Below are 16,839 nucleotides of genomic sequence, written 5' to 3'. Positions count from 1 at the left end.
TTAAAAAATATTTATTTTGAGAGAGACAGAAACAGTGTGAGTAGAGAGAGAAGAAGAGAGAGAATCGTAAGTAGGCTCCATGCTGCTAACACAGAGCCTGACTCGGGGCTCAAACTCATGAAGCCACGAGATATGACCTGAGCCCAAACCAAGAGTTGGACCTGAGCAGACTGAGCTACCTAGGTGCCCCTCCTTTTTGTGTATTTTTAAAGTTATTTCCTTAAATGATTACCTTGTAGATTACAATTAAAATCCTAAATTGATAACAATCTCTTTAAATTGATATTTGCCTTCATTGGCATATGAAAACTCTATATAAAACATCACTCCCACTTTATATTGTTGTCATAAATTATATATTTATACATTTTGTATCCATTAACATAGATTTATAATAGTTTTATGCATTTGCCTTTTAAATAATATATAAAACAAAGAGAAGTTACTAACCAAAAATATAATAATACTGGCTTTTGTACCTACTTATGTGGTAACCTTTACCAGGGTTCTTTATTTCTTTGTTTGGCTTTAAGTAACTGTCTAGTGTCTTTTCATTTCAGTCTGAAGTTCTCCCTTTAGCATTTCTTGTAGGACATGTCGACTAGTTATGAACTTCCTCAACTTTTATCTCTGAAAGTTTTTATTTCTCCTTTATTTTTTAAGGATATTTTGTCAATTATAGAATTCTTAATTGATGTTTTTTTTTCTTTCAGCACTATGCATCTGGCCTTCTGGCCTCCATGGTTTCTGGTGAGAAATTGGCTGTTAGCCTTATTGAGAATCTCCTATATGAGATAAGTCACTTTCCTCTTGTTGCTCTCAAGATTATCTCTTTATTTTTTGGCATTTAATGGTTTGATCATAATGTATTTCAGTGTGGATCTCTTTGAATTTATCCTATTTAGTATTCATTGAACTTCTTGGATTCACATCTTCCTTCAAATTTGGATCATTTTTGGCCATTATTTCTTTAAATATTCTTTCTGCCCTTTCTTTTCTCACCCCTTCTCCTGGAACTCCCCTGATGATTATGTTAGTACACCTAATGGTATCTCCCAGGTCTTTTAGGTTCTTCACTATTTTTTCTTTCTGCTTCTCAGACTGGATGATTCCACTGACCTAGCTTCAGATTCACTAATTCTTCTGCCTGCTCAAATCTGCTGTTGAATCTCCATAATGAATTTTTCATTCATTTACTGTAATTTTAAGTTCCAGGATTTCCATTTGGTCCCTTTTTTTAATTTCTGTATCTTTACTGATGTTCTCTATTTGGTGATACTCCGTTCTCCTGGTTTCATTTAGATTTCTGCCCACAGTTTCCTTTACCTCCTTTAGCTCAAGAAAGTTGATTTAAAGTCTTTGTCTAATAAATCCAATGTCAAGGCTTCCTTAGGAATAGTTTCTGTTCATTTTTCTTGTAAATACCATACCATCTTGTTTCTTGGCATGCTTTTAATACTTTTTTGGTGAAAACTGGACCTTTTGAGTATTATCATGTAGTATTTCCAAAAATCAGATTTCTCCCCCACCCAGGGTATGATATTGTTGCTTCTTTGGGGTTGTACTTGTGTGCTTCATTGGTGACCTTTCTAAACTTTTTTGTTTAGATTTCATTCTTTGCCATGTGTGATTATTGAGTCTGTTCCACTAGCTTAGTGATCACCTAGTGATTTGGCAGAGATTTCTTTAAACATGTAGAGCCAAAACAAAGCAAAGCAAAACAAAGCAATAAATAGCCTCCCAATCTTTGCAGACTCGTTCTAAGTTGGGGCACTCCTTCAGTGCTTAACCAGGCTGTTCACAATTTTTTCTTAGACTTGATTTCCTACTTATACAGAGTCTAAAGATCAGTCATGGGTAAAAGCTTACCGTCTTCTCAGGTGTTTGCTGAATATGTGGCTAGCCCAGGACACGTGTGTGCCATTCTGGGTTCCCCAATATACGTGGGAGCTTCTCAAAGCTCTTATTCCTCCGTGTATCTCCCTTCCCAGTCTATTCTAGGCTTTTCAGTCTGTATGCTGCTTGCCTCATCTGTTGTCCCTTCCTCCAGGAAGTTGTGGATAGTATATGCTTTTAAATATTTTCCACAACACCACTTGAAAGACCATTCAAACCCTGAAAGTGTTATGAGGTTAGTAAAACAAAAGTAAGCCCTTAAACCAATTCTTCAGGAAACACCAAACAGGTCAAAATGCACAATCATAATGCTTTGAGAAAAAAGGTCCATATTGCCTCTTCTAATATCAGAAAGTCACATGGGCCACCATCCCCTTGACCATCAGTAAACTACAAAATGGGGGACGATTGTGGCAAACTGGGCTAAGGACTTAAAGCAAGCAATCCCATTCAGAATTGAAGCAACATAATATACACCTGAAAAGTCCTTTGAGCTATTGGTATACCTAAAAGGGAAGTAATTTTACCTTCCTAAATAAGTAACAATAAAAGACTGGTGTTAGATATGTAACACTCCAATTTCAATAGAAACTATCTCTGTTTATACACTTAACAGCAATTGAAAAGTAGAAGTTACACTCTATTATAATGTTTGCAAAGGAGCTAAATTCCATGGCTCCAAAATGAAAAGTTACAAATTTGTTTTCCCTAGATACTTCCCTATGAAAATCACTTCCTAGGGGAGCCTGGGTGGCTCAGTCAGTTGTGTCTGATTTGGGCTCAGGTGACGATCTTGTGGTTCATGGGTTCAATCCCTGTGTTGGGCTCTGTGATGACAGCTCAGAGCCTGGATCCTGCTTTGAATTCTGTGTCTCCCTCTCTCTCTGTCCCTCCCCTACTTGCTCTCTCTCTTTCTCAAAAATAAATAAGCATTAAAATTTTTTTAAATAATAAATAAAATAAAATCACTTCTTTTACTGATAATTTATATGGGAAATTTTTTGGTTAAAAAAACCACAGTGTAACTTTAGACCAGTCATTTAACCTCACAAACCAAGCACTCTCCTCTATATCATTGCTACTCAAAATGTAGTCTACAAACTAACAGAACTCACATCACTTAGGAGCTTGTAAGAAATGCAGAATATCAGGCCTACTATATCTTTAGACTGCTCTATCCTAGACCTACTGACTCAGAATCTGCATTTTAGCAAGATCACATGTGACTGATATACATATAAAAGTTTGAGAAGCACAGCTCTATACAATAAGGTGTGCTTTGGGAGTGGGAGGGTAACTAAATGATCTTTTTTTTTTCAATATATGAAATTTATTATCAAAATGGTTTCCATACAACACCCAGTGCTCATCCCAAAAGGTGCCCTCCCCAATATCCATCACCCACCCTCCCCTCCCTCCCACCCCCCATCAACCCTCAGTTTGTTCTCAGTTTTTAAGAGTCTCTTATGCTTTGGCTCTCTCCCACTCTAACCTCTTTTTTTTTCCTTCCCCTCCCCCATGGGTTTCTGTCAAGTTTCTCAGGATCCACATAAGAGTGAAAACATATGGTATCTGTCTTTCTCTGTATGGCTTATTTTACTTAGCATCACACTCTCCAGTTCCATCCACGTTGCTACAAAGGGCCATATTTCGTTCTTTCTCATTGCCCTGTAGTACTCCATTGTGTATATAAACCACAATTTCTTTATCCATTCATCAGTTGATGGACATTTAGGCTCTTTCCATAATTTGGCTATTGTTGAGAGTGCTGCTATAAACATTGGGGTACAAGTGCCCCTATGCATCAGTACTCCTAAATGATCTTAAAAACCCTTATCACTGATTTTTTCTGAAAAATCATATCTGATAACATTGGAGCCCATATTATCTTGTGGCAACAGTCACCTAAGCTGAGTAACAGCTATCTTATTAGATGGGGCATGAACTCTCTTTTGCTCCCTTAGTCCTCATCTATCCTCCTTCATATATTTATGTTGACTGCTTGGCCCCTACTCAGCCTCTAATCTAAATCAGATTCCAACCAGAATTGAGGAAGTCCCTTTTTTTTTACTAAAAATTTGTTAGCTATATGTATCTTTAGGTGAAAGAAAAAAAAATGTTAATTTACCTTGATGGGAAGTAGTGAGGTCCAGGTAGGAAGTAAGGGTGATGAAAAGAGAATCGCGGTGGTGTCCCAAACAATGTGGCTGGATGGCCAAGGGGAGAAGCCTGGTAAACATGTGAGTGTGGAATAGGAGGAGCCTGGGGGATTGGAGCACTTCTGGGACAAGTGGAAACGCTGGGATACTCCTTGGGAGGCTGGATGGTTGAGGTTGCAAATCTGGCATGGGCAGTACTTGCACTTGTTGGAATCCTGTTGGTGTTCTCCAGAGAGACAGGAGTGGGTCTCTTCACAGAGCGATTGGCTCCAGAATGTAGCCGATGAGTGTCTGTCTGGGAGGGCCCGGCGAAGCGCTGGGGTGGGAGTGCCGGTCGGAGGGGCAGACTTGAAGCCTGGACAGCCACCTGAGCAGTACTGGAGACAGTGGGCTGGAAAAGTGAGATGGGGCTTGGGTGCTGGACTGCAGGTGTGGGCAGCTGGATGGCAGGTGTGGCGTCACCTTTAGAAATAAAAACAGCATAGGTCTAGCATTAACTGAATTGCTCCATGTCTTTCTTTTTTCAGAATTTAATAAACTGTACAACCAGAAGCCTTCACTAACCAGCTTACCTAACAACATCACCACATCAAACCACTCTATTTCCTGTATAGTATTTTAAACAAATCAAAGTCATTTTGTTTACCTATTTTACATTTTTTGTCTCTCTTTCCCACCTAGATTCTACGTGCCATGAGAAGACAAACCTTTTGTTTTGCTCACTGCTGTATCCCCAGGGCTCAAAATTCTAGCTGGCACAGAATAGGCCCTCCACAAATACTTTTGAATGAATAAATAAATGAACAAAATTATTGAGTGTTTGAGTGAAAGACAAATACACACAAACACTAATATGTATATATAAATCTTTCGTTAAAAAATAATATGAAACTACTGAAACTAATAATACGGTTACTTGTAAGGAACAATCATCTGGGGAAAGGGACAGGGCAGTGGTGCAGAAAAAAAAGCTAGACTTTCATTTTATATCTATCAATACCATTTGAATTTTCTATTGTCTAAATATGTTAACTTTATTTTAAATATTATTTGAGGTTTCAGGGCAGCGGTATGCATCATTTCTCTCCTATGTCATATACTTCTCTATATTAAACTAAATTATGAATAACATTTAATGTTTTAATTGAAAAAATAAGCAATCAGTAAAATTATTTTGCTTTATTACATTCAATGTGGATACAGAAGGAAATGCCCAGGTGAGAAGAAGACTCGCCACAGATCAACAATTTGTGGCAGATAGGAAAGGAATATTATTGCAGCAAAGCATGATGGATATGGCAGGATTTTTAAAGGTAGATAAAACAATCATGTTCTTGAACAGGAGAGGACTAATTGAGTTTCTGAGTTATTTAAATGACACATTTAGCTGAAATAAACTAAACTTTTCCAAAGAAAGACATAGAGAAGCCATAGCAATAGACCCATGATCTGGTTTATTCCAATGCAGTTAGACCTCTGTTCATATATAAGATGCAGTCCAAGAGCAAACTCTATGATTAGAACTGTCTTGTGCGAGGCTGAAAGGAATGCAGATCTTCTCTTAGTCTTGCCCAGGTAAGGCCTTTCCTTTCTTCTTTCTCTCCAGATAAGGCATATAATACTCCTCTTAAACTTGCAGGCAAGAAATTAAGAGATATATTGCAGGCAAGAAATTGGGATATATCTGTACTTAAGTTAAGTTACAGATAATATAGGAGTTAAGTACAGATAATATAGGAGAAGGGTGTAAATGAAGCTGTCCTGATTCTTAGTTGATAGAGTTATGTACCCTCTCATCTGTGAGGCACAGGCCTTAGGCCTTTCCTGATTGATCAAGCATAAAGTAATTTCCCTCTTCCATGTTCCCTCAGAACATGTAAATCTATAATTTATCACAAAATAGTATAAATCTTTGTTATTTGCTTGCCTGTCACCTTTACCACAATCAAAAAACTGGAAGCTTGAGAGAAGGAACAGTTTCATTCATGTTTGCATCCCAGTATTTGGCAAAGAACTTGGTTAATAATAGTTAAGAAAGGTATGACTAGATGAAAACAACAACAACTAACAAATAAGTCTATAACTGACAGCACTTCTACCACTGATCTAGTATAAAGAGAACTCCCTTCTCTAAACAACTATGAAGCTGGGCTGATGCGTAAAATCTTTCAAAAGTTTTATTAATTATCACTGCACTCAAGACATCTGCTCCTAAAATCTACCTCTGACACAGGTTTCTTTCCCCCATAGCTAGTATAAGAAGCTCTCAGTCTTCATTAAAGAAGTAGGATCTTCCTAAAGAAAGGAAAGGAACTACACAGACCAACTAATATTACTTCAGCTACTGAAGAAGGAAGGGACTCATCTTTTAGCTGATATGAAATGTTCTTTTTTACCAAAGATATTTCTATAAAAAAAAGAGGTATGAGGCATGAGATGATAAGTCATGCATTCCTTTAATTCAATATTCACTAAGCAACGAACATATGCCAGGCACTGTTTTGGTCTGAGGTTAAAAAAAAAAAAAAAGATGCATAATTACACTGTACTATAATGAAGATGTCTTAAATGTCAAAATTCCAGTGGTTAAGCAGGAAGTTAAAGTCTGCATCATCCAGTCATCTCTATAAACTGTCAGTGAATAGGGAAGACTTGTGGGAAGGGCAGAGCTCTAATGTTTCAAGCTGTAGATAAAGTATGTAAAAGACTAGCCAGTCTCTTGTTTTCTTCTCTAGCATATAGCTAGATTATCTTTCCCAGCCTCCTTTGCAGTTAGGAACTGCCATTTGGCTAAGGGCTACCCAGTGGAAGGTAGAAGAAATTTGCACCAGTTCTAAGACTGGTCCATGAAAAACTTTCATGCATTATCTTCCATGCTCTTTCCCTTTCTGCAGGTTCATGCACACGAGGTCTGGTGGCCTTGGATGCCACATATTAAAGATGGCAGTGCCACAGGGTAGAAGTCTGTGTCTATGAGGCACTCTTTCAAAGACGGCTATACACTGATTAGAAATACCTATTTTAAACTTGAAATGTATAAAAATAAACCATAATCCTGTTTAAACCATTATGTTTAGGTGCTTGTTAAAGCAGCTTGCATTATCTAATCATTACATGAGATAAAGAGCAGAATTCTAGTCCTATAGTATAGTATGACAGGAACAAAAAAAAAGTTATCTCTCTCACGATCTCTACAAATAATCTCTCACCATCTCTACAAAAAAGGAAGAATCCACTGCCTGTGCTGACTGGACAAAGAGTGCAACTAGGATTTTGTTGTGTGGCTGGGATAAACAGTGAAGGAGTAAGGAATGGCAGAAAATGAGGACAGCCCATATTTCTCTACAAGAAAAAGCTATATGGAGATAGTAAGGAGAGAAGAACCAGCATATGGCTGAGTAAAGAGAAAAAGAGGCAGAGAAAGAAAGGAGAGAGAAATAAAGTAATAGGCAGAGATGCAGAGACAGAGTTGGGGAATAAAGAATTGGGACAGTTAGGCAACTGATTAAAAAAAAAAAAAGTGGGACTTTGGAGAGAGACAATGGTAATGAGGAGTCCCAAGACTTACTATATGTTGAACCATGTGATTCCTCCTTCCCTACCCTCTCAAGAAAACCTACAATATAGAGCTATATCACTTTTCAAGTAATTTCTGAGCCAGAGTTGTGTCTTTCATGGACATAATACTTTGCTGGAATGGATCTTAAGGTAGAGAGACAACTAGCTTTTTTGGGATTATAATAGGATCGGAACAGTGGAGGGTTTTTTTGGCTTGTTTCAGTCAAACAAGAAGAGGTGGGTAAACCAAAAAGGCATCAAACAACTGAAATAGTAGTAAACTTTTTTAACTAAAAATTTAGAGAAAGGTATGAATTCAGAAGAGTGAAAGATGTCAAATGAGTGAAGATAAAATAAGGCAAACCAATTTCAGTCCTGAGAAATAAAATGTAGAGAACAAAATAATTAACAAGAAAATTCATATATGTATAAAGTGACATTCAAAACCCAGGCCAAAATAATTTCTAGGGTGCCTGGGTGGCTAAGTTGGTTAAGTATCCAACTCTTAATTTCAGCTTAGGTAATGATTTCATGGTTCATGGAATTGAGCCCCATGTCCGGCTCTGTGCTAACAGCTCAGAGCCTGCTTGGAATTCTCTCTCTCGTTCTCTCTGCCCTTCCCCTGCTCACACTCTCTCAAAAATAAACACTAAAAAAATATATATATATAATTTTCACTAGAATTCTGTAAGACGTTAAAGTAAACAAACTTGACAATATAAAATAATAGTACTGGCATAACTGGCATCAAAGGTATTTGATAAAAGATGTTTAAAAAGAATTCTGGACTATCATGCTGTAATCATTTTTGGAAATGAGAAATAGGAGAAGAGCTCGGGATGTGGCATTAAATGTGAAAGGTGGAGTGAACATAATGCACTGGTCACAGAAATGATATCAGACAAGGTACTACAGATTCCATCAAAGAAGTAGTAAAATTGGTTGTATTTTTATCTATCCTCTCTAGAACTACCTTATAAGCTCTTATATAAGAGACTGTAAAGATACTTTTATATTCTGCCTCAAGCACAGAGTTTTATCTATAACTGGTGCTTAATAAACATTAGGCAGTGGGGGACAGGTAGGCAGGCATGCAAATATGGCAGTGGAATACACTATAGATTGAGATGGAAAAGTTCGTCAAAACAAGGTAGGATACCAAATTACATTGCTAGATTTCAAATAGATTGACAGAATGAGATAAAAATGTGCTAGGATGATCCAGTACATACAACAAATAATTGCTTCTACACAGTAAAATGAAATAAGCTTGACTGAGAACCAAATAATGGATAAAGACTACTAGGAGGTGCATGAATTCTGTATATGAAATATTGCCTAGTGATCACAACATACTTAAATTTAAGATCCTAACAACAAAAAAAGACCAAAAAAAGTCCATTCTTGGGTTGATTTTTGGAAATACAGATGTTGCCTAGGGGAAAAAAAAAGCTAATAGGGGTACCTAAAATGAAGAGTTCATTTAAAAATGAAGGTTATTTTATATGATAATGCTAAAAACCTAGAAGTAAAAAATGTGCCTCAAAAATCAGAGTTATTGATTAACTGACCAAATTAAAGAGAACAGAGAACCCATCAAAAAGGAAAGAAATCTTTTGAAAATGGAAAGTTTGTCCAAATGTATTAAACAGGGCTGCCCAAGTATGTAAGTATAAATAAAAATTAAGCAATCCAAAGGAAAATTGAAGGAGTCACATCTGAGGGACCTCAAAGTCAATACTAAGTGACTTCACTTTTATAGAAGGAACACAGTGGAATCAGTGGAATAGTCATTATAGTATAAAAGGCAACTGAAAGAAGACCAGAGAGACTCAATAAACCCCTTCACCTACAGAAGAAGACTGTAAGATTTCTGAACCCTAATTCATTTTCATAGCAGATAGGTTAAGATTATATAGATTACAGTAGTATAATGTCAAGTTCACAGAATGTTCTAATCCAAGTTGATAAAATTAATATAACTAGATCTTAGGCAGCATTCACCTAATAATTATATAGAAGCTCAAAGTCATAACTGAGAAAATATTAGATGAAGTAGATACAAATGGTCTCATGCAGTATTTAACTGTGGATAGAGGCAGATAGAAGAGAGGTCTTGAAAGGAAGAATAAAGAGAAGAAATATGGATTGTGAAAGCATAAATCATAAATAACATAGCAGACAAAACAAAATAAATCAACAAAGGCTTAATTAAGCCTAGGTTGAAATACAGGATTAAAGGAGATACTACCAAATAATGACGTGTGAAAGTGCCTGACTCTGCTGGAAGAGAATAAGGCAACATAATCAGCTTTCTGCATCTTTCTCTTGAGCCTAGACATCTTAAATGTGGCTTTGTTCCTATCAATTGCTATAATGATACATAGGGAAAAAAAAAAAACATTGAAAATGTGTAAGATTCTAAAAAGTCAACTTTTAACATATCTAAACCCCTTAGTGCTAAGGGGTGGCTGTATTACCAGAAGGAGCAACAGGTGGCAACTAGAAAAAGCAGTGGTTTTAGGACAAGTAACAGTAAGTAGTGAATGTATAAAGCTCTGCCTAAGAGATTGTAAAATAGGTGCTAGAAGAACAAACCCATGATGGACAGCCCAATAACAAGTTATCAAGATAATAGATTCTCAACTTTGGGTTCTTAAAAGCAACAGACAGGAATGTTATAAAGAATTGATAATAGAAGAGAAATTTAGGGAAAGACAATATAAAGAACCAGATATTTGGTAGAAAATAGATTACTTTCACTACTTTTCTAGAGCAGCAAGAGAACAGTCTTAACAGATCAGTCATCATTGCTAAATTCCAAAACAGGATGCTCTATATCCCATTAGCAAGGCATTCTTTTTTGGTGATAGTACAAAGACACTCCTATTTCCTATTGAATTATGTCAGTCATTTCCTGCATTATCTGCCTAATCTATGTGCTAATGCTGATTTGGTTAAAAGGTCTGAAGTTTTACACATGGAACATTTGCTACTCTGGCAAACCAAGCGCTTTGAGGTCTACTGAAATTTTTCCTTCTCCAATTTAATGCTTTTAAACATTAAACATTTCTTCTTGATTTTTTCCCTTAATATTGTTGTTCTAAAAATTCTTAAGCTAACAGAAACAAAATTTCACCTTAAGGTAAAATTTTCACAGTTATTAAAAAAACTCATAATCTACAATAAAGCCAACTCACCAACTGGTTGAGTGATGGTATTCTGTAGGCTGGGAATTACCACAGAGTAGGTAGGTGAGCGATAAGGATATATTGTTGTAGGATTTGTAGACACGATATTCTGTGTGGTACCAGAAAATACATTGGAAACACTTAAAGGGAAGCGTTTTCGCTTCCCTGGACGAGGTTGATAAACCCAACCTATAGAAGAAGATAAGCAATTTTTAATTTGAACATATAGGCCCTATTTAGCCTTTAGATAGTTTTTTTCACAATAAAATATCCAAAATACTTCTAAATTAAAAAAAAAATAAGTTATTGTCTAAAGTGTCTTTTCCAGCTTTATTAGGCTATTTCTGTGCATTTTAATATCCAGATAGCTCTTAACTAGTGGTCGGTGTTATAACCCACAATTCAGAGTGAGGTCAAATGTCTTATATCCAAAGACACATATTGATTCCATAGTAAAATCAACATCAAAGACATTGGGTTTGAATCTCAAGGCTTTTCCTTTACCTGTAAGGTAAGATATTATTCATCTCCTGTTTCCTTTCTGTGAGATCTAATTGTCTATATCTTACAATGAAACGGTCACTAACGACCAGTCATTTTTATGCCTAGTTGGAAGAGTCACTCTCCTAAACTTGGCAGTCTTAAGTCCACAGACAACCCAATTTCCTTCCAAAGTCAGAAAAGTGGAGTTATAACAGTTTGCAGCCACTGAATAACCAGGGGTATCACTGCGACCACCTACCCCCACATCCAGAACCTTTCTGCTAATATTTTAGAAAAAAATAACTCCTCTCCCATCATGCATGATCATGTTGGCCATACACTTTGCCTTTACCCAAGCTTAATCTAAATGTCCTACAGCTGAAGGATAAATCAGAATTCCTTTAAAACTACATCATGATGAGGATAAATTTATCAGTCAGAAGGCACAACTATGTTCTGATAACTGTGTAACATTAAAATGGAGCATGGTGTCAATTCCTGCATTCTCATTAAGTGTATGATGCATATTTGTTTCTGTTGCTGTGATTTTAACTCTTCATTTTCTATTTGCAAAGTTATAGTCTAGAACTCTGGAGTTTTACCTTCATTAAGTTCATTTCTATATATTTAATCAAAACCACACTAAAATTGTTACATTGCCAGGTTTCTTATTAGTTGGCAAGTATGAGACCAGATGCTCTATTTGGTTCTATTTAAGAAAACTTATGCCCAGTATCGATTCAATCATTACTACAGTATTAGCCATTATTCTCTTAATTGTACATATTGGATTAGAAAAATATGCATTTTTGTCTTTTCATCTCAACCTAACCTAATCTTTACCTAAATAAATTTAAAAGAAACTAAAAAGAGGTTTTGTTCATTTCATTGGATTACCAGGAAATTCCTCTCTGTGTTTTTCTTTAATCTTTTGTGCTTCATCATAATAGGGTTTCTTTTGTTCTTCGCTAAGTTTGTTCCATTCTAACCCAAGCTGGACACTGATTTCTGCGTTGTTGGCTGCTGGGTTAGCTTTGGCTAATGCTGGCCGGTGAATCCTTGCCCAAACCATAAATGCATTCATGGGTCGCTTCACATGACCATTTCTGTCCTTACTGAAGGGAGTATCTGGTATTCCTACATGACAAAAATTAAAAACTAAATTAATGTGCTACATACACACATACATACACACAATGTTAAAGTGAAGTGCACATTCATCTATATTTATTTTTAAATATCTGGAGAAAATATACACTTCAATAGAGTCAAAGAACTGGCAGTATTCCAGAATGCCTCATAACGCCTGAACTCAGCATTCTAAACTATAGCTTAGAATGACTCTTCTTTTCTTCAAAAAGGGTAATATTGTTGAAGTTATTGTAAGAGTAATAATGTTGAAAATATAGTAAACTGCTGGCTCATTACCTCTTTGAGCTTTAGTAATACCTCTACCAATAATTATCATATAGTTTCTTTCCCATTAAAAATATTCTATTACTGGGGGATGAGAACTATGACTTATTCATGACTATAATCCTAGCATTAGCTAAGTGTTCCCTAAATGTTTAAAGGAATTCATTTACATGGCCCTGTAGTGTCCATTCAAGCAAAAATATAATATAATACTATATTTCACTATGAAGGAGAAGCTCTTGCCAAGGTGGGTAATCGACACTGATCCTATGTCCTGGCAGAAAAATGAAAGAAAAATAACAAAAGTGACCAAATGAAATTATAATAAAAGAAGGTGGCTAAATTCACATCTCTTACCTAATTCATCAAAAACAGCTTTCTACAAACTTCCTATATTTTCTCTTTAGTTACTTGATACATAAAATGGTTTAAAACACACAAATAAGTATTATAAAGAAAGGTCTCCCTTTCTCTCCTTTAGAAAATGAAGTTTATAAAAGCAAGAGGGTGAAATAGAGAAAGGATCATTAAGAAAAATAAGAAAACAATAAATATGAAAGTTAATGAAAATATGAACTGATGATTGATATGATTTCCCATGATACTGATTGGCATAATACTGTCTGAATTAAATTTTAAAATAAGAATTTTCTAACTATATGTTCGTAAGTAATGGATAGAAATATGTTCGTAGTTGTTACTGCTGTTAACTATAGTCATTTCTTTGAAAACAATTTCTAGCTTATTCTACTGTGTTTTCATTTTCTATGTCTATAAATCCTTAGCATTTAGAATACTAAACTGTTACATTTAATCATATACTACTTCTCTCTTAGAAAAATGTTTCCTACTCATTTTTAAAGAAGACAAATCACCCCCAAATCCAGAATAAACTTTCCTGCTGGATTATAACCATTTTTTCATTAAACACCATTTAAAATTTTCTTCTTGATACACGTAAAAATATTAAGCTACTAAATACGGTAGTTTAAGTGCAGCATAACTGAGGGCTGAGGTAACTGTGATATCTAGTGAGAATATTTCTATTTTGTGTATAAACACTAGTCACTTCTAAATCTCATCATTCACTGGGTCTTAAAATAGATTTTTTTAAAAAATGTTTGGGAATCTTGGAACATGTTAGTGTATTTTACTGGTATATGTACAAGTCAATCGGAAGTGATACCTGTGCAGACTTTGCCCTGTAATGAATCAGTTCCATGATTTTATTTTTCTAGTTTAGGCTTCTGAAAGCTGACATGTCAGCTATGGGGCAACACAGACGAAGTTTGAAAAACAGATTCCCCTGTCGTCTAATACCTGCATCTGAGGGAAGCACGGTGAGCGGGACATCTTTAGTTTCAATTTTTACAGAAGGCTCCAGTAAAGATTGCATTTTAATAGGCACTGGTGTCAAGGGGACCTTGGTCAACCGTATCAACTCTGAAGGTGGAGGTCCCTGAAACTGGATCCGGGCCCCAGGGGGGACTGTGTGTAGAGTCAAAGGGATCCTGAGGTCTTGCTGGTGTGGCCCAAAGGCACTGGATGGCTGGCCCAGGATGACCTCCTTGCTGCCATGGATCAGGCCATTGGATGCGGGCTCAGTGCCCAGCCTGCAGTCCTCGCGGAGTCTCTCGGGTTCCTCCGTTTTGATGATGCCTTCTCTGATGGCCACCAGGTTTTTACCTTCCCCGCCTGTCGCTGCATCCCTCATGACCTCCTCCGCTTCCAATCTGCCCTTCTTCTCGCCCCCGCGGCGGCAGTCGAGGGTTGGCCCGGGGCCTTCCACCTTGGCCTCCCTGGGGGCCCTATGGCCGGCCTCCACAGGCCTTCGAGTCCCCGCCGACGGATCCAAACCCTGCCCTGGCTCCTGCTTCTCGGCCTTGACGTGCAGCGCCCGGGGCTGCACCGGGTGCAGCTCGGGTCTGCAGGGGGCGCCGTCGGACGCGGGCGGCGGCGGTGGCAGCAGCAGCAGCTCGGGCCTCAGCTGCAGCAGCCTCGCTGGCGAGGGTGAAGCAACGACACCTTCTTCCAGGGCCTGAGGCAGTGGTGGCCCTGGTGGCAGAAGCAACACCTGTTCCGACTTGACCTGCAGCAGTCGCCGTGCCGCGGGCTGTACACTCGACGACTGGGCTTCCCCACACGACGAGGCCACGGTCGTAATGGCGGCCGCGCACGGGGTGGGCGGCGACGCAGGGAGATCCACGCCTGCAGCCCTAAAAGAGGTGCCCTCCACCGGCAGCTGAGGCGGAGCAGGACGGAGCGGGCGCGGCGGGGTCGCCCGCGGCAGTTGGTGCAACTGAAGCGGCGGCTCTGGCCTGGCTCTCTCCATGGGGGGAGGGGGGGAACGACGCCCCGGCCTGGTCCCAACCCGGATTGTGAGCTCAGCCGTTTGTTGGCGACCTTCCCCTTTCCCCTTTCGGTTAAGACCCTTCCAAGGCACTTACTACCCAGAACCCTACGCGGTTCAAAACGCGGCCCTCCGTCTTGGCCTCGCCCAACCACAAGCGTCCCGGTACCCCCGGCCCTCCAATCACAGGCGCATTCTCCGGCCCCTCCCGTCCACCGCTCTCTCCTCGTGCTGAGCCCTCGAATCACCCGCGATGGCAGGGGCTGTGGCACGTGCTGCCCATTTTCCCCCTCTGACTTTGCCTCTCTTCCGGAGTTCTCTCCTGGCCGTTGTCCTTAGTTACCCCTCCCCCGCCTGGAGAGCCCGACAATGGTGTTGCCCAGGGAACGGTGCGGTTCTACGCCACTGACCTCCAGGGGATAAAGTCGAGTGAGTCTCTTACGCGGGATGGGGAGCTGGGCCTTGTACTTGCCGGCTGACGTGCCAGAATACATGTAAGTCCCGTGCATCACGGGGGGCCCTTCAGATCTCTGCCAAGGGGAAAGGGGGAGGATTTTGCAACCCTCCTTTTTGTACAATAACTTTCAGTTGATCGCCAGGTTCTTTGGGCCCTACTAGCAAAATACATCCCAAATTTACCCATTTTTGGGGGGCTTCCACTGCCATTACTCTATTCCAAGCTTCCATAATCTTCCACCTGGATGCTGCTGTGTAAATAGTCTCCATTTTGCATCCTTGTTACACTATATTACAGATGCCAGAGATCTTTTTAAAAGTGCAAATCTAGTCCTGTCACACCCTACGCTCCTAAATATTCCCATGGCTCTCCATTGATCTCATGATAAAGGCCTAATGTACTTGCAAAGCATGTAAAGCTCCAAATACCTTGGGCTCTGTGGGTTCCAGCTACACTGTCCTCTCATCATTTTATCTTAAGGGACTTTGAAAATGCCCCAAAGCTGTTTCTCTCTTATGTCTCCTTACCTCCTCCCTGCTCATTTTTCAAATTGTAGCTCAACTGTCACTTCCTCAGAGAAGTCTTACCAGATTCTGAAAATCAGGGCAAATTTCCTTTATGTACTCATGTCTATCACTTAAAACTCTTACCACAATTTGTAATTATGTATTTCTTTATATTATTTACTGACTCTACTCCTTGACTGCAACCTCCTTGAGGACAGTGTTTTGCTCATCATTGAATTCTCGATGCTGTCCATAGAGCCTGGCTTATAGTAGGCATTCAAGAAATTCTTGTTAGATAAATAAAGACTGCCTATCGTCTAATAATAACAGTAATTACTATCTATATTTAGGGTTTACTCTTGTGCCAGGCACTCTCCAAGTCCTTTCTATGACTATGCCTCTCCTTTTATTAGGACTGTGTTTATTTTCATCATGGAGGAAAAAGGAAATTGCTACATTTTTAAATGATGTCCTAAGATCTATAGATTTATCTTGAAGCAGATGATTTTTGTAACCAAAACAAGTTGTCTCTACAAGAAGACCTGCCCCAATTCTCTAATCCCCTATTGTCAAATGTGGCAAAGAGGAGTTCTTATCTGGAAGGTAGACAAGGGCAGTGGTTCTCAAACTTTATTATCTTGGAACACTTTACACCCACAAAAATGATTGAAGATTCCAAAGTGCTTTTATTTATCAATATTTGTGGTTTTATCTATCAATATTTGCCATATTATAAATAAAAACTAAGGACATTTAAAAAAATTAGTTCTCAGGGCACCTGGGTGGCTCAGTCGGTTAAGTGTCCAACTTTGGCTAGGGTCAT

At 38.5% G+C, this 16,839-nt stretch overlaps 1 protein-coding gene across 2 annotated transcripts in view; it reads right to left on the bottom strand.

Moving 5' to 3' along the window:
- The window catches only part of SOX30 (SRY-box transcription factor 30), a 35,660-nt gene extending 20,625 nt beyond the window's left edge, over positions 1-15,035 (bottom strand). The window contains exons 1-4 of one of the 2 annotated variants that reach the window (XM_047073397.1): positions 14,024-15,035; positions 12,185-12,424; positions 10,814-10,993; positions 4,025-4,517 (exon numbers count right to left, since the gene is read on the bottom strand). In XM_047073397.1, the coding sequence (XP_046929353.1) occupies positions 4,025-4,517; positions 10,814-10,993; positions 12,185-12,424; positions 14,024-15,035 (1,925 nt within the window). The remainder of the gene's footprint in view (positions 1-4,024; positions 4,518-10,813; positions 10,994-12,184; positions 12,425-14,023) is intronic. The other variant, XM_047073405.1, reaches the window with a different exon arrangement.
- Positions 15,036-16,839: the final 1,804 nt, after the last annotated feature.

This window comes from Lynx rufus, unplaced genomic scaffold, assembly GCF_022079265.1.
Source record: "Lynx rufus isolate CCGP_SWC_20201006 ecotype Redwood Valley unplaced genomic scaffold, mLynRuf1.p SCAF_1, whole genome shotgun sequence".
Lineage (NCBI taxonomy): Eukaryota > Metazoa > Chordata > Mammalia > Carnivora > Felidae > Lynx > Lynx rufus.
This window is presented reverse-complemented; position numbering and strand designations above follow the sequence as displayed.